The sequence below is a fragment of the Nycticebus coucang genome, chromosome 1 (genome assembly GCF_027406575.1).
Source record: "Nycticebus coucang isolate mNycCou1 chromosome 1, mNycCou1.pri, whole genome shotgun sequence".
NCBI lineage: Eukaryota > Metazoa > Chordata > Mammalia > Primates > Lorisidae > Nycticebus > Nycticebus coucang.
Genome location: NC_069780.1, coordinates 135,286,791 through 135,311,642, shown reverse-complemented (window position 1 = coordinate 135,311,642; position 24,852 = coordinate 135,286,791). Strand labels below are relative to the sequence as shown.

General features: G+C 42.0%; 1 protein-coding gene across 2 annotated transcripts in view; it reads left to right on the top strand.

Annotated features, from left to right (window-relative positions):
- ARHGEF28 (Rho guanine nucleotide exchange factor 28) overlaps window positions 1-24,852 on the top strand; it is a 292,201-nt gene that overhangs the window by 153,303 nt on the left and 114,046 nt on the right. Inside the window, exon 1 of one of the 2 annotated variants that reach the window (XM_053588806.1) lies at window positions 8,639-8,856. The exons of the other annotated variant lie outside the window; for it this stretch is intronic. Within the exon in view, the coding sequence (XP_053444781.1) occupies window positions 8,772-8,856 (85 nt within the window). The 5' untranslated portion in view covers window positions 8,639-8,771. Of the gene's footprint in view, window positions 1-8,638; window positions 8,857-24,852 lie in introns of those variants that run through there. 2 annotated transcript variants of the gene reach the window in all.

Sequence of the window (24,852 nt, the reverse complement as noted above, 5' to 3'; positions counted from 1 at the left end):
GTAGAGACAGAGTTTCACTTTATGGCCCTCCGTAGAGTGCCATGGCATCACACAGCTCACAGCAACCTCAAACTCCTGGGCTTAAGCAATTCTCTTGCCTCAGCCTCCTGAGTAGCTGGGACTACAGGCGCCCGCCACAACGCCCAGCTATTTTTTGGTTGCAGTTTGGCCGGGGCCGGGTTTGAACCCGCCACCCTCGGTATATGGGGCTGGCGCCTTACTGACTGAGCCACGGGCGCCGCCCTTCTTTCTTTTTTTTAAGAGGCAGAGTCTCACTTTGTCGCCCTTGGTAAAGGGCTATGGTGTCACAGCTCACAGCAACCTCTAGCTCCTGAGCGTAGGTGATTCTCCTGCCTCAGCCTCCCAAGCAGCTGGGACCACAGGTGCCCACCACAAGGCCCGGCTACTTTTTGTTGCAGTTTGGCTGGGGCCAGGCTCAAACCCACCACCCTTGGTATATGGGGCCGGCGCCCTACTCACTGAGCCACAGGCGCCACCTAGATTATGCCTTTCAAATAAGCATAAACTCTTAAGGAAACTACAACTTACTTACAAAATATGAAACAAGTGATAAATATGAACTATTTTATGAAAATGGTATTTATATTATTTGTTTTATGGAAAGCTAAAACGACACCTAGGGATTTCCTGCCCTTTTCTTGTGTTGAAACACTTCAGAATACCTGTGTGTTTAGGTACTTAACAAAAGAATTACCCTTGCAGAGGGATAGCAGGCTTGATTGCAGTGCAAATGTATTTGTGTGAGTTTAGGCTTGTTTTTTTTCTTTTAAACTATCTAATGGCTAATCCCTGAAAGGTCTTTAGGGCAGTTAAGATTCTGGTTAGTTTTCATGCCAGGCAGTACAAGCCCTAACAATTTATTAGGACAATTTGCTTTAACTGTTAGAGTGGCTAATTTGGAAGACGTTTTTATGAAAGATGGCTTCTTCCTTCAGGCATGGGCAAGAAAGCTCACAGAATTTATTTTTTTTTTAAGCATCACCAAATAATTTATTTGGAATCAGAATTAAAAGAACATTCGACAGTTGTGAAATACTTATTCTGATACTTCTGATTAGTTGTGTAATTAATCCATGGGAGTTTCCCAGGTTAATTTTACTTTATTTCTTTAGTACCAGGTTTTTTGATAGTTTTAAACTCAAGATCTTCAATTTTGAAGTTAGGGAACTTATCCGTGTCCGCTGTACTATACATTTGCTTAAGCTTACAAAGCTCCCTGTCTGGCTCTTGCTGATACTCTGGGCCAGTAGCAACAGGTCCTTCAGATACTTGTTGCTTAGATCTGTTTTCTCTGATCTTGTCCGTGGAGAGTTTCTGTAAAGGATCAAGTTTCTTATGAAATGCCACTGCTGTCACACCAGTGTTCCTCTGCCGATGGACCGAGACTGCCGTGACAGAATGCCAGGGAAGAGCCTGGAGAACCTCTGGAGAATCCTGGGGATTCCACAGGCCCCCGCTGTTTCTCTCAGAATCTGTTCTTCATGTTTTGAGATTCTGCGAAGAAGAAACTTAGCTAAAGTACAGAAAGAAGGGGTACAATCAGAGGCCATCCAGGAGACCCAGCGGGAGACAGCCTGTCGATTCTTCATAGTAATTAAAATAAGAAAAAAAAAATGAGAACAAGGAGTGAAGTTGAAGGTGTCTAGAACTTGAGAAGAAAACTCTGAGTGAACTTAGGTGGCTTCAGCCACGTTCTTGAGATTTGTCTGCCAGAAAAATTTCAGCTGATCTGACTAAGATAGATTCATGCACTCTACAGGCGCTGAATGGGAACTTCTTAGAGGCTTAACTCTTAGGACCATATTAACCCCAAAGAGATATTATGTGCTCCTAATAAGTTAGAATTATTTCTAGTACATAATATTTTAATGTCTGATTAGTTCCCCCTGAGTTACATAGAACTTTGCATAATAAAGACTTAGGCAAAAGTAAATGAAGTCTAACGTTTGACTTGAATTCTATGTAACTGAAAAGGGAGGCAAACATTCTGTTAGCGTCAGTCCCATGAACATTTAATGAACATAGATTCTGTACCCTTTGTTCCCATTCTTCAAATTTTTTACAATAAATTTTATTATACTAGTTTTAGATTTACAAACTTTATTTAGATGTCTTTACTTTTTGCCTTATTTCCCTTTTATCGTCAGCATCCCATTCAAGATCCTGTAAGTATTGGTCAGATATTTTGTAGAATGTTCCTTAGTTGGTATTTTTTTGATGTTTTGTCCATCATTAAACTAAGATTATGGGTTTGGGGAGGAATACCACAAAGTAAAGTATCATTTCATCACACCTTATTAAAAGTACATACTATCAACATTAATTATCACTGTTAATACTGACCTTGATGACCTGGCTGAGGTAGTGTTCAGTTTCTCTGCTGAAGAATTACTCTTCCTCACTCACTCCCCTTTCTATATTGTGTTCTTTGGAAGGAAGTTACCACGCACAGATAACCCTTACACTTAAGGCATAAGGAGTTGTCTGTGTATTTTTTGTAGGTGGAATATTGACATAAATTACCTGGAATGCTTTTACATGGGAGATTTGTATCTCCCTCTTCCCAGATTATTTATTCAATCATTTATTTATCTCTGTATAGAGTCATGGGTATTTATTTTACACTGTGAATAAACTACTTTATTTGTTAAAGTGTTTCAGCTTTGGTATTTGGGAACTATTTTATTTTATGTTAGACAGACTCTCACTATGTCACCCTCTTTAGAGCGCTGTGGCGTCACAGCTCACAGCAACCTCAAACTCTTGGGCTTAAGTGATTCTCTTGCCTTAGCCTCCCAAGTAGCTGGGACTACAGGCACCTGCCACAATGCCCGGCTATTTTTTGTTGTAGTTGTTATTGTTTAGCAGGCTCGGGCTGGGTTGGAACCCCTAGCCTAGGTGTATGTGGCTGGTGCCCTAGCCACTGTGGTATGGACGCCAAGCCTTGGACACTATTTTAATTGGCTCTTGCATCTTCTTACATATCCTCATCATTGTACATTTATTTTTCTTTAAGCTGGTGATACTTTAATTGTGGATGGATAACACTTTTTTTTCTTAAGTGGATCATCTAAGTAGAACTTATATCTGTAGCAATATTAAATGCTGGTGGAAGCGTTGACAATATAAATTCTTTAACATGTTGCATCAGTCAGGAAATCTACTATTTTTCTGCCCTAAGTGTTTTGAGTATTTTCTTTATTTCTTCTTACATGTGGACATATTATGATGCAACCCATTTCTTCTTGTTGGGCTTCTAGGTTGTAGTCATTGTTGTATTTTCCCTTGGGGAATAGGGTGATGTAAAGGGGTATATCAGAATCTCTGCAGGTGCATGTAGATTTTTTGTTTAAATCAATGAAAATAATAAAGGTAGAAAAGAAAGTAAAACATTCCTATTTTTTAGGTAAGCGTCCATTGTGGATGGCGGCAACATTGGATTCAAATCAATGACAACAGGACTGTGCTCCCAATTTGTGTCTATTTCATGTGAATTCAATTTTATGGACTCTGTAAAAAACAAGGGGGAGGAGAGGAGGAAGGGAGAAATATAATAATTTCGCTTCAGGGTGGCTCCACCTACCATTCTATTCTGTCAGTACAGTGTCTAGGAGTGGGTGTGACATTGCAGATGTGAATAAGCTGTTCCCACCATTCCTCACGTAGTGGGAGCGTCTTGGCATACAGGTGAGAGCCACGCTGGTGAAGGTCCTCATTTTCTCTGTGACACGGCCTCAGTGAAGTCCAGCCATTTCACCCGGTGCCCAACCATGCTGACGATAATTAGCTCCAACAGAAGATCTGCTTGTCTGCTTGTTTTAAACTTGCTGAGATATGACCTGGTGGCTTCCACGGGTTTTGAAGAAAGTCTGCCCATCCTTGATTTTTACCCCATGCTAGACGTTAAGGGCACATATGGGGAAGGAGGTGCAGTATTTAAATTGTTACCGCACTGGCTCAAGTCATCCAGAATAGGCTTGTCCTGGTTTCAGCGGCTTCACCTCCTTTTGCCTGGACTTTTTTTGGGTAACTTCCTGGTAATGATTCTGGCGATGCTAATCCTCCTCCTCTTCTTTCTGTCTTGGTATGATTTTCTTGGAATTTCCTTGCACATCACCATGACTCAGTTTTGAAAATCAAACTTTTGCTCCTGAGATCAAGATAAGAATACTATAATGTCAGGCGGTGCCTGTGGCTCAAGGAGTAGGGCGCCGGGTCCCATATGCCGGAGGTGGCGGTTTCAAACCTAGCCCCGGCCAAAAACCACAAAAAAAAAAAAAAAAGAATACTATAATGTCTATAGTATAAAAGTGAAATATAATGAAAGGAAAGTTTTATTTACATTTAATATTTAAGGATTGTTGAAAATCTACTTGTGGCTGGGTGTGGTGGCTCACACCTGTCATCCTAGCATTCTGGGAGGCCAAGGCAGGTGGATTTCTTGAGCTCAGAACTTGGAGACCATCCTGAGTAAGAATGAGACCCAGTGTCTGCTGAAACTGTAAAACTGCTAAAACTCTGTAAAATTGAGGCAAGAGGATCTATTGAGCCCAGGAGTTCAGGGTTGCTTTGAGCTATGATGACGTCATGGCAGTCACTTTACGTGGTGTGACAGAGTAAGACTCTGTCTCAAAAAAAAAAAAAAAGGTTAAAGTCTACTTGTATTAAGATTTTCACTGTTATAATCTCACTGATTCTCTCAGTAACCCTCTGAAGTGTGATGTGATGATCCCAGGTTATAATGAGGCAACGGGGCTCAGGAAGTATGAGTGACTTGGTTAAGGAAGTCCATAGACGACTGTTTGAGCCCAGATATATTTCCAAAACCAATGATTTTTCTTTTTAGCTTGTGACTCCTTAAAAATAAGAGTAAAATACAGCTCCTGCCCTCAGGGAATTTGGGGGCCCATTGGAGGATAGGAAAATTGTGCAAATACTGTAATTTAAGTCAAAACATAAATATTCCTTTGAATAGACTTAATATTATCAAGGTTGAAAGGCAGGTTACATGTCTCAGTGAGGAGGACCAAGCAAAGTTTCTTTTCTGTGTAGGTCTTTAGAAAGCTGAAGCTTCAAGGCAGCAGCATCTGCTTGGGCTGATTGTAACCCCGTGAAGGTTATTTTCTAACTGAAACAGGCCCACTAAGGTGAAGGAATCTCCCATGAAATCATTTGCACTGTTATAGTTGTGTGGTATCTTTGTGAAAAGGTGGCCTGGACCATATTGCCAACTGCAGTTGCCATTAGCCAGTCTTACTTGTCCTTTGAATGTGAGTGAGATGTAATATCTTGAATTAATTTAAATGCAGTTATATTGACAAAATTGTTTAAAAACAAACAATTACTCTAGAAAACAAGGAGAATAAGTGACCTAAATTCAGAAGAAATTCTTTGGTGAGCAGAAATGTGAGCTGGCCTAAAAATAAAAAGGGCTGTCCAACCAGTGTTTTCAACTTCACTTTGTTTGTTAACCACGCATGGCTAGTTGGTAGAGGTCATTTTATTCTTTAAAAAGTATTGATACGCAGTAAAGTAAATGTGGACATTGGGAAGTCTCTTCAGATCTGAGGTATGTCAAATACTCAGACTGGTTATCTCACTTGTATCGGTTGGGTAGTTCTAATTTTATCAGAATAATTTCTATATCAATAATAATTTGATATGTAATTGGTCAACAAGAACTATGCTTTTGGAAAAATTAGATTTAGATGAATCTCCCTGGTATCTTAACTAATTGACATGCTTTTAACAAAGTGTTTTCATCTCTCTGCCCGCATTGCCCTGCTCTTTTGATCTGCCAAGCTCTTCTGATTTGTCACTGTTGGTCAAGAGAGATGCCTGCTCCAGTAATGTGTTGACCTAGAGTTTATCTGTCTCCTAGTTAAGTAGCTCCAAGGGGCAGGAGAATTGCCTGGGATTGGGGTGGGGGTTCTTGTTCTAAGTGCAGGTTCCTAGACTACCCTCAGACTGATTCAACTGGTCTAGCATGGGAACCTTATAACCTGAATTTTAAATAGACAATTGCCCCCAGGTCCCCGTTCGTTCTGATACCAGCTGAGAAATTTTGCCCCAGGCTCTTCTGTCTCTGTATTGTAGCCTCCTGAACACTTTGTCCCATTTCTGACCTACTTAGTAAAACCAGTCAGGGAGCCTGCATGGAGCTTATTACTTTTGTTCTGTTTGTAATTTAACAAAAAACATGCCTCGCTCTTTCCCAAAATGTAATACGCATATCTTTAGTGGAACAAGAAGCTACAAAACTGGCCCCCACCAATACAGGATGAGGACTTCAGTATTTCTAACCTTGGAAATTTTGCATGTCAAAGGATTCTTTAACAGTAGGTAACACAGTTGAACAAAGATAACAGCATTTCCTGATCCAACAGTTTCATGTCAGTGTGGTAATTGTCCCCACCAGTGGAGAGCTTTCTTTGGTCTGCAGACATTGTGAGGCGGCCAAGGGCCCGTGGACCTGTGCACATTCCTGGTATTGGCTGGAGCCTTAGTATGGTGGGTTTTCTTTGCCCAGAATTCTTGCTTTTCATGAATGTAGATACTGTTGTGATAAATAAAATACTAATGTATTTTTAAATACTTTATAAAAATTCTTGTGGCGGCTCGGTGCCCATAGCACAGTGGTTATGGCACCACATACACTGAGGGTGGCAAGTTCGAACCCGGCCCAGGCCAGCTAAACAACTGCAACAAAAAACAAAACAAAACAAAACAAAAAATTCTTGTGGCTTTCTTGTTAAGATATGTTTTTAATCAGTAGATACTGAAAATAACTACGGTTGCCACGTAAACATTCTTCATCCATGGGGTAAAGATCAGTTACACCGGAGACCAACTGTGGGGTGTCCCCAGAGTCACCATACATAGGGAAAGTGTAGCTAAATGTAGCTTGATTTACAAAATGTTCATTAAAAATGTTACCAAATATTCTCTACCTGGTGGCCACCTGTGTGTAAATCATTCATTCATTCAGCAAATCCCTTCAATGTCCCAGGCACTGTGCTCAAAAATGGGAGACTGAATGTAAACATCCTTTCACAAGATTTGGGATATATTTTTATTAAAGATCCACATGGACTAAAACTCTTCTGTCTGATGTTAGGGCTGAGAGTTATTAATGCTTATGATTGTGCCCAGCTGATTAGGAAGAATATGCAATCATTCCTCAAATAAAAAGCCACAAAGTAGAACACATATTCGTCTTTCTCTTCCCTTCCTTTGCAATGCTTGCAACTATACTGCAGCTGTATTTTGCTCTTGTTGTGTGTTTATGTGACAAGCTATATAAAAACACAGTAGTGATTTATTTAATTCTGATTTACTTAAATTTGAAATTAAGTGTTCTCTTTCCTTTCTCCTCTTCTGTCTATGCCCCTCATTCAACCCCTACCTAATCAGACAGGATTAGCTGTCGCAGAGCAGGCTCTGCAGCTATTTTCTTACACAGGGTGGTATAATAGTGCCTCCACTTAGGGGAATAATAAAAGTAAAGAGATGAATGTTAATTAAGACACATACTGTCAGGCTCCAAATCTGTGAAGCTGAATGGATTCTCATATTATTTCTGATTTCCTTTAGTTTCTTTGGGTATCAGATGATTCATAAAACAAAACACCTTATTTCTTGTTATGGTTCCTAGTGAAAGAAATGCTTTAAGGAGACGTCTCTGTGGGATAAACTTTCTCCCACCACAGATCTTGACTGCTGTGCTTGAGCTTATTGGGGACATGCCCATCTGTGTGCCTATAGGAAATAGAGAAGGGAGTTTGAGCAGGGCCAAGATTTATGGGGAGGCAGTAATGAGCCTCTACTGAATGCTAATTACTGGAGAGTTGTTCAGGGAGACTGCACGGAGAACTGTTGGTTTGTGGTAAATCAGCCCCTAGCTCTATTGAGATGGACTGAACGTTTAGATCAGAGCTAGAAGGGCGCCAAAATCATGATTGACGGCCAAATGTGGAGACAATTTAGGAAAATACTCCAATTGTATTAAACAGTAGTAGATGACTTTGCATGAAAATATGAGATAGGTACAATGCCAAAGCTTCCAGCCCCTTTAGGATTGAAGCGACAGTGAGCCTGGTTAAATGCACGATCAGAGCTGTTTTGGTGCTTAGATCCAAAAATCTGCCCAAGCTGCCAGAAGTATGAAAGAAGAAATTGCTCGGGAAAGAGCCCGACCCTGAGTCTGATGGCTTTCATTTGCCCGTGGATCAAGCTTTCTGGCTGTCCACACACATAAACCTCAACCTTTATCTAACGCTGCACAGGGTGGCTTTTCTGAGAAAGGATACGCTGGCTCCAGAGCAAAACAAGCGCTGCTTTGGGAGGCTTTTCTCGAGTCCCAGGCAGTTCTCATTCAGTTCCCAGTTGCTTTCCTCCTTCATTTCCATTTCCAGTAACAGAGAAAGGAGAGTTAATGATTCATTTGCTCCTGGTGCCCTTTTGAATAAGTGGACTGTGCTGTTTCAGAGAGACTCTTGGCTCCCCCGCCCCTCTCTCTTACTTCCCCAGTTTGGCTTTAATATTTACAGCTCCTGGTCCGTCTACATGCCTGAACGCCTAGAGGAAGCAAAACATTTATTCCTGTCCCTCCCCGGTGTTCAGATCTGTTTCATCCAGCCTCATTCCTCCTTTTGACATCACACGGGGAGAGTTGCCTCCTGGCTGGGGACGCCCCGGAGTGCTTCCTGAGTCTCTGCTGTTTAATCGGTTGATTTCGCCAAAACAAAAAGATGGATTCTGACTCAGACTCACCTTTTAATTACTCGTGGCCTTCCTTTCCCAAAATGAAGATTCGGAGAAGGACATCTAGACAAGGTAGATGGCAGTATCTTTTCTTTCCCCTAGAGCCAAACTAGATGTTTTCAGGTTTTTACTTTGCTTTTTTCCCCTCATGTTTTTGCCAGACTGTTTTCTGATGAAGTGCATGTTTATACACGTCTTTATAAAGTACATAGACACCTCAGGCCTAGATTTCAGAAGGAAACCTACTCGTTCTTAAGTTTCTTTCCCTTTGAATCTACCTTTGTGTTACTGTGTACTGAATGCAGTGCTCCTTTCTTTTTTTTTTTAAAGGGAGTTGAGTACAAGGTAAATGTTTTGGATTCACTTAATCAGAGTTACCTTGGAGTTACCTTGACAATAAAGAGTTCTGTTGATTTAAACACGTCCAGTCTTCGTGGGATTTGCAGAGAACTACATGTGTGGTTAACACCCAGTTTCTGCTTCTGTTTTAGTTTTAAGTGTGTCTTAAATTAAAAAAAATAATTTGTACCTAAGACAATTGCTATTTCTATTTTATACCATTTTCTTGATTTATGGCTATTACAAGAAAAGGATTTAAGAAAAAATAACTTCAACCTGAAAGCCAGTATTTTTCAGGGAATACAGTCATGTTAATAAAGTTTACTGAAAAAATTATTAAGTATGCAAAAAATCATTTATTGCCAAAGGAAGAAGAGCTATTTCTCTGCAGCAGGCTGAGTAGTGGAGTGGGTTTATGTTGCTAATTCCCTCTTACTTGCCACCCACCGCTGTTGTGGTGTGGGCCATGGAAACCAAGGGGCCAGCAGGTGTGGGGACACAGTGGAAGTGTCCTGAGTACCTGCTGTACCATCTTTGGCTGGACTTAGCAAGTGGTGATTGTTGCCTTCTGAGGTTTAAAAAAAACAAGAAAAGTAGTGAGTCACCTTTCCTTTTTTTTTTTTTTTTTTTGTGGTTTTTGGCCCGGGCTGGGTTTGAACCCACCACCTCCAGCATATGGGACTGGCACCCTACTCCTTGAGCCACAGGCACCACCCGAGTCACCTTTCCTATCTCTTGTCTCACGTAGGAATTTGTCTGGTAATGCTTTTAATTCTAGGAGAAAAGGAATATTTTCATGAGCTTACAAGCAGAAAAGTTGTCCCTGACAGCGTGTTATCTCTGCAGCATTGTCCTTGGGGAGCACACCTGTTGTGTAGAAGGACTTACCCTGTCACCCAGTGCTTTTTGTAGGGAAGGACGGACTCTGGTCGTCATCAACATACCTGGTTAGCTTTGAGGATCTTCTTCCTTCCTCCTCAATGAAGTAGAAGTGTGTGCTTGCTTGTTTGCTGTTTGGCTGGGATCAAGGCCAACCCTAGGAATAAGAGGGGCTAACCATGTAGGGCTAGAAGAAAATCTCACCCAGAACACATTTCTCATGTTGTTCAGCTACCGTCCTTCAAATTCTGCCCCTGGGGACTTCAATCGTTTGCATTCAGCATGCTATTCATCTGTTATTCTGTTTTAGAAATTAAATTTCTTTTTATTTTGTGCCCAAGAAATTTTTTTTTTTCTATTTTATCAATCTTATAATGTCGGGGATTTAAAAAGTTTCAGCATGAAAGCCTGTGTGTCTGCAGGAGAGATAGTCATGGGCTATGGGGTGATGATATATGTGACTTACTCCTAAATGGTTCTGGGGAAGAACATGCGTGTGAGACAGCACCAGCGTGTGCTTAAGAAAGCAAACTTGTGCACAAATAGAAAGTAGAAGAAAGTGTTAAAAATATGTAAATCTGAAGAAAGGGTGTATACCAGTGTTCTCTGGGCTATTCTTACTCTTTCAGCTTTTCTATGAGTTTGAAATTATCTCCCAGTTGTAAATTAAAAGAAAAAATTTTGATCACTTCCAATTCACTAATACTTTAGTGAGTATTATTAGTTCTGGTACACTGAGAGCTTCTTGTTTTTTTTTTTTGAGACAGAATCTCACTACATCCCCCTCACTAGGGTGCTGTGGTGTCATAGCTCACAGCAACCTCAAACTCTTGGGCTTAAGTGATTCTCTTGCCTCAGCCTCCCAAGTTCCTGGGACTACAGGCACCTGCCACAATGCCTGGCTTGTTGTTGTAGTTGTCGTTGTGTGGTGGGCCCAGGCTGGATTTGAACCTGCCAGCTCCGATGTATGTGGCACTGAGCTACAGGCACCGAGCCCACTGAGAGCTTCTGGAAGACAAGTATCATTCTGTAAGGCTATCAAATCTCTGTGCTAGTTCTAATTCTAACCTTATTCTAAATTGGGGGAATAATCTGCTTTATTTATTTTTGTGTTTGTATTGTCCACCTGACTGACTGGGTGCCTGCGTTGTAAGGGGCCCAGACAGCTTAACAACCTGGAGAGATGTGGGATTAATGATTAGGAGATCAGTGGAGAACCTTGGGAGTCCACTGCAGTTGTAGGGAAGGCATTAATCACACTCTCATTTTATATCCAAAGTTGGAGCATGGCCAGTATGAGCTACAACAGAAAGTCATAGCATAGCTATGTATAAATTAAACCTGACTCAAGTGAAAGCAGGTACCTGAAATATGAAAATGATTAACTATTTGACGCTAATAAACCAAAGACTAGTGAAAATAAGGTTGGTAGCAGAGAGCTGGGGATCATTAGACCGTGTTCCCTGCCTTCCTTCTATATTAAATCAGGGCAACATTATTTGTGACAAGCAGGTTCGGTTGCGCTGTCGTGTTAGCTGGACAGAATCTCAGAACCATAGACCCTTAGAGCCAAAAGGGCCATCAGAATGACGTGGTCCAACCACCTCATTTTACAGGTGAGGACGATGGAGCTCATCTGTGATGGAGAATTATTTCCATGTTTGACAAGCCTTTTCAGGATACTAGGCACTGCCCTGGAGGGTGGATGAAGTGCTAACAGAAGCTGTCCCTGCTTACAGGGATCTTGGCACTGGGACAGATCTCCCAGGACGCACTCTTGCCACCTCCATATGGTGGAAGATATACCCAGTAACCTGAGTTTTCAGCTTGATGGCCAATTTGTGAAGAATTATGGTCTTTTGTTTCTTAGAGGACGATATAAATATTTCAGTCAGTCTTGTAAACTAAGGTGGCTTGAGTTCTTCCTCACTCTCTCTTTCCTCCCAATCGTCAGCAACACCCTTCTCAGATAGAGGCTCAAGTCACCTGGGAAATCGTGAGGGACGTTTGGAGGGCTTGGAATTTCCGGCTTATTGGCAAACCTCTCTGTATTTGATGAGAACTATTCTCTTTTATTCTCTCCTATTTTTCGCCTGTCCGCCTCCTCCCCCAGTATTCCCTTTGTTGTACTATTCCCTACTGTTTTGGTTTTCACTATTCTTTGATGAACACCCAGACATAAACACACAACTGGCTTGTTTAGGGAGGGATGTGAAAATTTAGAGGATTTAATGAAACATCTAAGAGGAAAACTGTCATAGCAGAAACCCACCACTACCATATTTCCACTAAAAGTATCTCTAGCATGTTCTTATTTTCATGCCTTCAGAAGGAAGAGAAGAGCATGTAACTTAAAGCAGTGAGTTTGCAAATGATCAGTTTCTAGAGGGGAGTGTGATGAAAGCAGTTAAAACCAAGCTGCCCAAAATGTACTCCTGGGTTCTGGAAAATTGGCTTGGTCATTTCATAGGCAGCCCCAGGACAGGCTGTCCTGGGAGTCCAGTGGTTAATGATTGGAGTGGGCCAGAATCTGCTCTGTTCTGCTTCAAGGGCTCCAGGAATGCCTGGATTTTTGTTTTCTTGTTTTCAGTAGGAGATTCAACTAAAAAATTTAATGTTTATTAATCAAAGATTTAAAAAATATAGGGACTAGCCTTTACCTAAGGTTCTCATGAGTTATTCAATCTTTAAAATGCATACTTTAGTACAAAATCATCAGGCCCCAGGAAATGTTAAAATGTTCTTTTCTTTCTGCCTTTATCCACTTATGCAGTGTCACTCACTGTCGTCTGCCCCGGCTCATGTCATACTCATGTCATACGCCTCTCTAATGACACACAGAGTGAAGAACTACTTCCCCCCAACTTTGTTCTTTTTGTTGGTCCAAAACCAGTCTACAGTTGCCAAGTGAGGCAATGCATATCTGAAGGCTTGACAACCTTGGAGAGCTTAGCAACACACGTTCTGTTGTCGTAGTCAAAATGGCAAATGTATCTACCTTGTATGTGGTACTTTATTAACTACTGTTAACTAAGCTATAGTAGGTGCTTTACATACATGATACCTGATTCTCAAATAACTCTGTGATCGGATATTACTTCTGCTTTATAGGTGAAGACACAGAGGCTTAGAGAGTTTTCAGTTTATTCCCAAGGCCATACCAGGAAATGCAGAGAATGGCAACCTTGGTAGACTAAGGAAGGAGGATGGTGTATGAGCAAAGTGCTTTTCACATGTGTTGTCTGTTAAAGACCTGTATTCGATGTGATTGTAATCTTTGAGGCTCAGTGAGGACAAATGAGCTGCCCAAGATCAAAGCCAATATCTGTCAGAGCCAGGCCAAGACCAGGACGCTGGATTTGAGAGGTTTTGCTCTTCCTGGTATGTTTTACCTCCTCTTAGTAAAGGTAAGGGATGGTGAACATCATGGTAGCTACGTTGGCTTCAAAAAAGGTCATTGTGCCTCATCATCTTAGCTTCTCTCTCTCTTTTCCGAATCTCTACTAGGAAGAGAAGTGACAGGGGAGACTCTGGAGGAGCAAGATGGGAGGGCTGTTTTTATGTCTTGGTACCTCCCCCCTGTGCACAGATAGAGAACTTACACACGTCATTGTGCTAGGCTTGGGAACGGATGCACAGATGCCTGAAGCACGGTTAGTTGGCTTAGGAGAGGAAGAGGCAGGACAAACAGAGAAAAGGACAGAGTCAGAGAGTTTTCAGTGTGTCCTGAAAAGTTCACAGGTTTGTTCCAGACAGAGAAGGTACAGTGAGAGAGACTGGGAGTGCTGGGAATGGAAGTGAGCATTGTGGAACCACTGTTTTGGCCTTTGTCATGGGCTCATTTCATGTTTGGAGGTCAGGTTCCTAATCTGAAAAATAATCCTTGACACAGTAAGTATTGAGAGGTATGATGACATTTCTGAAGTTTTAATGATAATTTTTAAAGGTGAGTTACTTTTATCTCATGGGCTTCCTTGTTCTTTCCCTCTTTGCCTTCCTCCCTTTTATGAAGTTTCATTGTATATACACGTGCACATGGCATGCGTGTGTGTATTCAGTCTAGAGACTCCCTCAAGAGTGCCTGAATACTGTAAGGGGAATCATTCACTACAGAAATCCTTATAAAGGAAGAGAAACATTTTCCTAAAGGTCATGTATCCTGCTGAGATTTTTTTGGTTGTCAGTGAAGGTAAGTGTTTAACTTTATACAGAGCAGCTTTGAATCCAGACTCTTCTTAGAGTCTTACCTGTGTCAGCAGAAAGGAGGCCTGGCCACATGCAATTTTTTTGCCAAACAACACATTTGTTTTTTGCAGTTTTTTTTTTGGCTGGGGCTGGGTTTGAACCCGCCACCTCTGGCATATGGGGCTGGCTCTCTACTCTGCTGAGCCACAGGCGCCGCCCCAAACAACACATTTTTACACCTCTCATGACTCCCTTTAGTTAAACAAATACTTTGCCAAATTTTTTAAAGTGATTTTTTTCTTCATTTTTGGCTAGTTCAAATTCTTGGGCAAGTTATCTTTCTCTCCTAATCTCTGTAGATGGAAGATGGTATTATAATTTATTATCTTCTTGTTTGAAGGACTCCTCCTCACCACTTCCAGTTTTAGGAAGGGACTAATGGTTGATAACTAAGTAAGATAGAAAGTGATTTAAATCCCAAGAGATCAAGACAAATTACTATCAAAGTTCAAGGCAAAGACACCCATTCAAGATAGGGACATCATGAAAGGGATATCATTTTAATTGCCTGTGATGAGCTGGTGGGGTTTTAATAGGCAAGATGTGCCCTCTAAACAAATGGGCAGAATCAGGTGTACATAGAATATATGTGATAGAAAATGGCCTTGTCTTGTGGACCGTTGATTAATGGGATACAGAAATGTAGAGTGGTGCCAATGTTGCATAGGTCTGGATGGTTAGTTTTGTCTGCTTAACCTGTTTATTCTGTTTGCTGAATAGCACTTGTGTTCTTCAAGGGGTGGCTCTTCCATTGCTCTGGTCATGGGTCCAAATCATGCTGCTCACTTCCCATGTGTCCTTGCCTTCCTGGGTGCAGTCAGATGGCCATCCTACCTAGACTGGGCCAATCACAGCACTCCTCCTTCTTGGCTACAATGATTGGTCCAGGATAGGCTCACGATCCAACCATGGCCAATCAGAATCCTTCTTTGTGATGTTTCAAACAGGGGATTGAAAGGAGATGTCTTCCTTCTTGGGTGGCAGTGCTGGAAAGACTGGAGTGGAAACCATTAATTGGAAGAAACCAATCTATAGTAGGAAGAAAAACTACAAACATGTAAAGAGAAGAAAACAAGTACAAGGTCCTGCCTAGGTCCCTGCCTGTCAAGGCTTGGATGCCTTTAACAAATCCCCTCCCTCTCTCTTATTTTTGTTTTAGCAAATTCAGGTGAATAGTTCTTCCACTTCCAATCAGAAATCTCCAACTTGTCCTTCAAGATGCAGCTTGAGGGTCCCTAATTTCAGGAGGCCTTCCCTGAATTCCCTCATAGTTTAGCACTGTGCCATTTGTCTCATGTACATTTTTATGATAGCCCCTTTTATTGCTTCATCACAGCTAACATCTGCACCCTAAGAAAATGAATTCCTTTAAGATGGACGCTGGCTGACCTGTTGTTACATCTCCTGTGTCCTGGTCACAGAAAGTAGGCAGTAAATAGTGAAAGTGTATTGTGGCACAAATTTGCCCAATCTAGATCCAGATACTTCTCTTCCTTGCTGAGCTGGTATTGAGTGTGATTTCCTGGTGAGGGTGGAGAGCTCTTGGAAGTGGGGGAAGCTGTGCTCCTTGAATCCTGGTCCTCCTGGGCTCTGTTGTAGTTGGACTGACCTGGGTGCTTCCCTGAGGCATGCCTGCTTTACTACTAGGTGTTCTGGCATCTGTAACCAAGGCTGGGATCCTGGTGTTGGTCAAGACCTGGCGATTCTCCTTCTGGCTCTCCTGACTTGGCCTCACCTTGGCTCTTACATTACAGAAACCTTGGCCACTAGCCTAGATGCTTCCCCTCGAAACATCTGCCAGAGGGTGTGTTTCTTTGCAGGGTGTGTTTCTGTAGCAGGCCATGAATGTTCAACTCAGCTACTCCTGTTTCTTCTCAGAGACCTTGGGGTTTTAAAGATCCCATTCTCATCACAGGCAACTTATACCAGCCCTGGAAGACCAGACATGACCCTGTTGTCTGACCTTTCCATCTTGCCCAGTGTACTTGGTGGGACCCGGTAAGGTGATCTACAGAGCCCCCAACTTATCTTACACTGGTACCCACGGGCAGGGAAAACACTTTTCTCATCCATTTGATCTTCAGTATCCCTGACAATGGAAAGTCCCAGTTATGAATTTTAACTAATCCCACATCCATTTCGCATCCAGCCCATCCATCCCCACCCATCCCCACCCATCAGAGGTATCTCACAATCACCTAGGGTAATGGAACAGGATTCAGGAATTAAGTAGAATTTCTGAACCAGAGGAAACCCAGCATAATTTGGAGGAATGCCAGAGGACTGGGCTTTCATCATTCGTTCATCCACCCTTTCATTCATTCAAAATATTTTTGTTGAGGACATATAAAAAATAAGTGAAAGAACTTACATTTCCACGGAGAATTCTCTATTTTGCTGGGATAGTTATTTGTTTATAGAAAACTCTTTTGAGAATATATTGGGGGGGGGTGCGTAAACACAAAGTTCTATATATGGGCCCTGGAGAATTGGAGGTCCTCATGAGTTTTGAAATGAACAAAATCATTTTTGTGTGCCAATGTCTTTCCATAAGATTATGCAGAATTTGAATTATTCATAGAGTTCTTTGTGATGATCACATACGGAGGGATCTTCTTCATCAGTTGGTTTATATTTTTAGAGTCACTTGAAGTGGTCTCGTCAATGTCCTGACACTTTATTTAAGGTCTTCTAGTTCTACACTGGTGTTTGCATAAGGTGTTAGATTCCCCCCACCTCAGGTTGCCAATTTTTCCCTTATGTGTACTAATTTGCTTTAGGCCTTGGAGAAATGCATTTAAAACAAGAGAAAAGGAACGAAGGAATTGTCGATGAAATCTAATCACACGAAAGTCCACACACCACACAGATGAGTATCTGCTTGATGGCTTGAAGGAAGCAGGGGCATAAAAAAGTTATTTACACATTGAGAGTACTTTTCCAAACATAAACATAACATACTTGTGAAGGCTACTTTGTGCTATACTATAGTTAAGAATGGGGAGTTGGAAAGATTTGGGGGGAATTGTTGTTTTTGTCCTCACAGGACTCTATTTTCTCCTCTGCCCTTACTTCCTTGTGTGTCTCTTGTGTATTCTGAGGGAAAAGGCTTGTTTTCTTCATCAATGATTTTGACAATTAAATCTCTTAAAACAGAAGAATAGGACTTTTTTGGGGGGGATCTGGTTTTAGGGAAGCCAGTTGTACTTGATATTTGGAAGGGGATTTAAACTGTGCTCTTCCAAGGGAAAGGGCTAGAACCACAACCCTCACTCCCAGCATCTCTGGAATCCACTGGTCTCTGTGCCCTGCAGTTACTGTGGTTAACAAGACTGGCCTGAGCCCTGATCTCACTATTTTTTTGTTTTAAGAGACAGAGTCTCACTTTGTCACCCTCGGTAGAGTGTGGTGGCACCACAGCTCACAGCAACCTTCAGCTCTTGAGCTTAGGCAATTCTCTTGCCTGAGCCTCCCAAGTAGCTGGGACTACAGGCGCCCACCACAACTCCTGGCTGTTTTTTTTTTGTTGTTGTTGTTGTGGGTTTTTTTTTTTTTTTTTTTGGCGGGGCTGGGTTTGAACCCACCACCCTCAGTATATGGGGCCCGCACCCTATTCACTGAGCCACAGGTGCTGCCCCTGATCTCACTGTTCCTTTTAAAGGATTCCAGAAAGGTAAGATACGTTCTGAGGCTGAGTTGGGTATTTGGATTGTTTTAGTGACTCTCTAATTTGGTGACCAAAGGTTTTTTGGGTTCTTTCAGACACATCTTAGTATAGAATAAAATCTATGGCGTTACTTTAGCTTATAAATGATCCACAGGAAATTCCTGAGCTGAGGATAATTTTGGAGTTTGGATGAATCTTCGTTGTAACCTCAGGTCCAACTCAGCAGAATAAGGCCTAGAGAATTTCCAAGCTAAGAACATTTAATCAGGAAAATTCTAAGAGAACCATAGAGGAGGAACAGGCGAGAAGATGGGTGATGGTTTACCTCTGAAAATGTTCACTTGCATTACAAGGGTAGATTTTTTTTCTTCTTCGGAGTTACTCTAAGACCATCAGTAAAAAAGGCTTTCCAGAACTCGGCAAAGGTCTGTTTGAATTTGAGAATTGGGAGATAATGTAGTGCAGTGATGAAGGGAAACCGTCTTCACCGCCTGGATAGGTTCATCAGTTTCTCTGGTTAGCTTTCTTGTCTACAAAATGAATATGATAATACCACGTGATTATGGAGAATAGAGTTGGCAGATGGCTAAAAAAAACCCAATTCTGTTGACTCCTGGGTAAAACATTTCCAGCTAATACATTTATACATAAGAGGGCTGTCCAGAAAGTATCCAGCCAGGTACTATGAAAAAGCATGTTGACCATGGCTGGATACTTTCCAGACAGCCCTGGTGTATTATCTAATACCGTCGACTTACTGATAACCAATTTTGCACAAAATCACGCAGCTGTTCTTTTAGGTGGGAGGTCCATTTGAAAAATACGACTTTTCTCCTCTTATTTTATGTGTGAAGATGGTTATTATTAAAAATCTAAGAATTATAGACAGTAACAAGAGTTGAAAATAAAATCTGCCTGTACTGTGTCACCTAGAGATAGCAGTTGACATTTTAGCTTGTCTTTTCAGTCTTTTCTCTTCGGTATCTTGAATGTTGTGTTATTAAACAAAATGAAATGATGTATTTGTTCTTTTGTGAATGTTTTCTCAGCAAAACTCAACCCTGTCATATCCCAGCAGCAAATTGCCCGGGGTGAATAACACAGGCGCAGAATGTAGGCAAACATACCTCGGTACGAGTCACACTGTAACACATTAATGAGACTTCTTAATGGAAAAATACCAGACATTGCTCAAATACCATTTTCCTTGCTTCAAAATAGGATACTTGGTAACCCCAATTGTTAAAGAAGGTACTTTGACCTGCTCTGCCAGAGTGCCTGCTTAGAACTGCCATTTTATTAGTTGTGTGACCTTGGGAAGATACTTAAATAGCGCCACAGTTTCCTCATCTATAAAATAAAAATAAAATGGAAATAATAAATAATAACAGGTCAAAGGGTCGTTTGGGAGATGAAAGGAGTTAATATGTAGTAATCGTATGGTGTCTGGCTCATGCTAAGCACCGTATTTATGTTAGCTATCTTAGTGGGAGCATTCAGTATAGTTACTCAAGGGATGGCAGGTGTTCAATAGATGCTGACTCTTATGCATCTGTCTGAACTCCCTGTAATTCCTTTAGCGAAAGGGATCCTACCTGATGTTTTAAATGAAGGGCTTAAACACAAATATTCTTGGGCTACTGCTGCCAGAGGGCACAGGAACTGCATGGCATTGTGTTTGGCGTCTACAAAATCCGTTTGCAGCTTAGATTCCAGGAAGTTATTTATCCTCCCATGAGGAGCAAAATAAAACTTCCTTGTCATCACACGGTGGTAGATGTCATAGGACAGAACGCAGAGGAAAATGGCAGGAAGAGATCAGAGCAGAAGGAAAGGCTCTTGTCTGTAGCTGGGTACCTCCTGGGGAATAGAGAGTAATGATCGTGCTTTGAGGATGTTTTTCAGAGTCACTGATGGCAGCTGAAGGCCCTCTGCTGGTCCAGCAGGTCACACAGGGCCTGCAATTAGCAGACACTGAGTAAATGTTGGAATAAAAAAGAATAAATACATGAATGGATGAGTGAATGAATGAATGAGAAAGTGACACTCCTGTCACAGCTTGGAGTGTCACAGGAAATCTCCAGAATCAGAGAAAGGTTCACCAGACCGGAAAAGAATATTCTTCTAGTTGTACCTGGTGCACGGTTTCTGTTCTTAATGCAAAATTATTTATTCTTCAGTGAATTTCTGTTGAGGATCTACTAACTGTCTGTGCCTGGCGTGGCTCTGAGAATGGAGGCCTAGTGAACAAAAACATTCAGAGTTGCTATTCTCACAGAGCTTACGTTCTAGTAGATGGAAGTGGACATCTACACTCAGCAAATCTATAATATGCTCAGTGATGATAAATAGCATAAGGGAAAATAAAACAGGGCTGGAGGTTGACATTTTATGTCATAGCCAGGGACAGCCTCTTTGATAAGATAACATTTGACCGGAGGCGTTAAGACAGTGAGGAAACAAGGCATCCGGATATGCAGGGGAAAGAGCCCTGGTGGAGAACAGCAAGACGGCCATAGTGGCTGGAGTGCAATAGCCGGCTGGGCTTCAGAGAGGCTGGGTGAGGGTGGAAGAGGGACTGAGAACCTACAGGGGGATGGGAGGCCCTGTAGGTTGTGGTGAAGTTTGACTTTTACTCAGGATGAGATGGGAAGGTATTGGAGAATACCTTGACATGATTCGATTTCTTCTGTTCAAGGATGGCTTTGGCTGTGTTGGGAAGAATAAGCTGTGGAGGACCCAGAGTGGAAGCAGGGAGACCAGTTGGGAGACTGTTGTCATAGTGGAGGAAGAAGACTCCATTATGAGTGGGTGGCAGTGCAGGTGATGAGAAAAGGTCAGATTCTGAATCTTGAGGGGGATCCAAGTGAGTGGAGATGTCGAGGAGATAGTTGTGACTCAGGGAAGAGGTCTGAACTGGAGGTGAAAATTTGAGTCACCATGAGGTGATGGTGTGTGATGCCATGTGGTGCAATGAATGAGTGGAGAAGGGATGGAGCCTGGAGCAAAGCCACCTGCCCAAATCCAGATGAGGAGGAACCATCATGGGCACAGGGAAGGAAAGGCCGGCAAGGTGGGAAGAGACCTGGGAGCAATGTTGTCCTGGAGGCTGAGGGCAGGAGGAGAGCCGGGAACCGTCTGAACTGCTGCAGTGGCTCACAGAAGTTGAGACTGAGAACTGAAAGTACGTTCTGCTATGGTGGGGGGTGGGGGTGGGGTCGTTGTTGATCCCCGGAGCACCGTTTCAATGGATGATGGGAACTGAACCCTAAAAGAAGTCTTTCCCGTTTTGTTGTAGTTAGTCCTTCTCAATAAACCCTTCTGCTGTTTTCACAAAGTTCTAGATTTAAAACAAAATATGATGGAGGAATGAAGGAAACCAGTCTGCCCAGCCACGTTTAAGAGATTTCTGGACTGCAAGGCCCTCACCTGACTTTTGCGGGCGAGAGTTTGGCACACAGAGGGGCCAAACCAGGTCAGCAGCACATGTGCAAAAAACTGCCTTAGCCGGCTTTGTTTACGTCTGGGTGTGAGTCTCTTACATAACCAGTCAAGTAGGCCGCATTTTCCTTTGGCTACAAGGCCCACGGCTTCTTCAGGGAGAGTGGATTTCATTAGAAGTCAGGTGGCAGAGGTCCTAGGCTGGTCTGTTTCCTGCTGGATTTGAGGTTGTTGTGAATGACAGAGGGAAGGTATCAGCAGGGCCGTCCCCTTCTCCCTCACTAGTCCCAATTCCCCTGCTTTCTGTAGGTGAAATATATTTACTTTCAGTTGTCTCCTGTGTCACCCAACTAGAGCATCTAGCAAGGACATGCTGATGAAAATTTTGGCTTCAGGGAGCCCTTGTAGAGTCACCTAGATCACGTTACAAAGCCATGAGAATAATGGGCCAGGGGAGAGCTGGGGAACCCCTGGGAGTGACTGTTTATCCTCTGGGCGCTCTGCAGTGAGAAGCTGGCCCCCGTCCACTTCATCATGTTAGGGCGTCTTAGTCCCTGAAATCCTCCCTTTGTTCTCGAGAAACGCTGTCTCTGATTGTCTGACTTTATTCTTTGTTTGTTCTGTGGTTATAATCCCTCTCATTTCATGAGATCTCCTCCTTGAGTCGTTGGAGGTAAATCCTATGGGCAGTTTTACAGCTTTTCTCTTCTTTTTGCATTTTATGTTTTCAGTTACCAAGTCCAGGATAGACTTCAACATTTCTTGTAATGAGCTAAGTCTGAAATAAAAGTTACAACATTTTATATGCTCTTTTGTGAGGCAAATGGAATGTTTTGTGTGTGCCAGTGGCCTTGGGTTGTTTTTAAACATGTAAAGTTATAGCCAAGGTTGAAGTGATTTTTTTTTTTAAAGAATCAGAACCACATGAAAGTATCAAAACTATACAATCTCATTTATTTTCATAATAATAATAAGCATTTACTTAGTGCTTACGATGTGTCTGATTCTACTCTAATCACTTCAAGTATTAACACATTTAATTGTCTTAACAATCCTATGAGAGATGTTATTGTACTCACTTTACAGATCAGGAAATGGAGGAACAGAGAGGTTAAGTAACTTACCTAAGGCCACACAGCTAATACACGGTGGAGTAGAGTTTTAAACCCCAGGCAGTCTATCCCCAGGGCCTGTGCTTTTAACCACTGCAATATACTACACTTCATTCATTTAAAATCTCCAACCATTTTTATGGGAACTGAGCTTTGGTTACTTTTATAGTGTCTTTGAAATATAGAATACTAAATATTAACAATTAATGCTATCAGCAAAATTACAAAGTTGACTTTTTGCAGAGAAAAAGCCTTTTGTAAGAATATTAATTTAAGACAAAGACCTGGTATTCTTACTGTAAATTATTTCTACATGTTCATTGAAAAAGGGACCTGAAGAACATTTTTGGAGGGGATAATTTTTCACTTAATTTACTTCTAAAATAGTTACATATGGAAGTAATTGAAAATCTTGAGAAGTTTAATTTTTTTTAAATGAAATCTTCATTGCTTTTTCTTTGAATGAGCTGAAACACAGTAGAGCAATTAGTCACTTAAATATATGTAGTTGATGCTTATTTGAACATACTCTTAAGGCTTATTTTCTTTTCATCGTCAGTCCTGTTCTGCTGGCTTGACGCCCAGAATTTGCAATGTGAAGTGAATAATGGAGTGATGTCCTGTTAGTCTGTGTCCTTTTCTGGATTGTCCGTCTGTGCTGCTGGTTCCTATTATCTTAAGGTGTCCTTTGATGAGTGGAGGCTCTGTGGATGCTCCAGAGAACTGCTCAAAAGGATTTCTGCCAATTTTATCCACAGTAGCAGCAAGTGGCCAACTAAGTTTACGTGGCGGGTTCTGGGTGACAGAACTAGAGTGGAGATGGAGACTTCCCCTTGTCACTGCTGTGGCATGCTCTTACAGTCATGCCCCGCAACAAGACCTTGTCTCAGTGGAGTCATTACCTGAATGACAGGGTGATGCGCATGGCTGGGCCACTTTCCCCGAGTGTAGGGTGAAGTCCTCTGGGAACAGTCCGTTTGGGAGGTGGCCAACCTAACACTGATGACAGTGAGTAATAGAGTGAGGCAGGGCCTTCCTTTTCAGTTCTCTATTGATCTTTCTGTTGACTGAAGGAGAAAGTTGTGGTGTGGTATCTTTGCAGTTTTAATACTTCTTAAAACCTTCAGAATCCCCCTTTGTAGAAATGGAGAACAGGTCTCTCAGGCTCTCAGCTTTGATAGGCAACTGTATTTAGTCAGAATTCAGTTTCATGGTTTTGTATGTATAGTTTTCTTCCGCTTTTACAGGGAATGATTTTCCGGGTACAGTGGGCATAGGTAATTCTTTTTATTTTTTTTGAGGCAGTCTCTCACTTCATCACCCTGGGTAGAGTTCTGTGGCGTCACAGCTCACAGCAACCTCAAACTCTTGGGCTTCAGCGATCCTCTTGCTTCAGCCTCCCATGTAGCTGGGACTACGGGAGCCCATCACAACTTCTGGTTAATTTTTCTATTTTTGGGTAGAGATGGAGGTCTCACTCTTGCTCAGGCTGGTCTTGAACTCCTGAACTCAGGCGAGCCACTCGCCTTGGCCTCCCAGAGTGCTAGGATTACAGGCGTGAGCCACTGCACCAGCTCAGCATAGTTCATTCTTAATAAATGAGGTATTTCCGGGATAACCTTTCTCCTGTGATTCCCTTGTGCCATGTATGGCTTTTCTCCTGTTAATCTGCCTTGTGTCACTTGGTTTTCAGCAAACTTTCAAAGGGTGAGAGGAAGTGTTCCATTGACCCCTGTACTTTTTTTGTCTTAGAAATATTTTCTTCTTCTGCTTCCCCCCAACTTGGGGAAGGATGCAAAATCCTTGTACGTCAGCAGTGAGGACTCCCTCCCCAGCTCTTCCTTTCCTTTTTACTCTTTCCTTCACACTTGCTTGATTACAAACTTTGAGCAAATAACAAGCTTTCTGCATGCCAACATTTTAAACTGTAAAATGAGGGGATTGAGTTTACTGGTGATTTTTCCTACAGCTGTTTCAAGGAGGACAACTGATGTCTGATTATCTCATGGTCTCCCCTAGCTCCTAACATGATGCAGGACTCAGTTGCTGTGAATTGGCTCATAAAATGGGTCTGCTTCGTCAGGCTGTCAGGTGTTACACTGCAGAGGAAGTAATAAGACATAGCCCTTATTCTCACCTGCTTATTCTACAGAGTACTTTCTGTGATCCAGACTAGGGGACATGTAATGAGTTTTCAGGTGGACTTTTCAAGGTCCTAACTTACCATCATTTTATAAAATATATCTCTATATCTATATCTGCTAGAGTTGTCCATTGTCAACTCAAGAATCACGTGGTCTCATACTCTGGTATAGAATTTCTGGACTTCACAATGGTACCCATAAAGAGCAGAGATAGGAAACAGTGAAATGGGAAAGTCAGAGG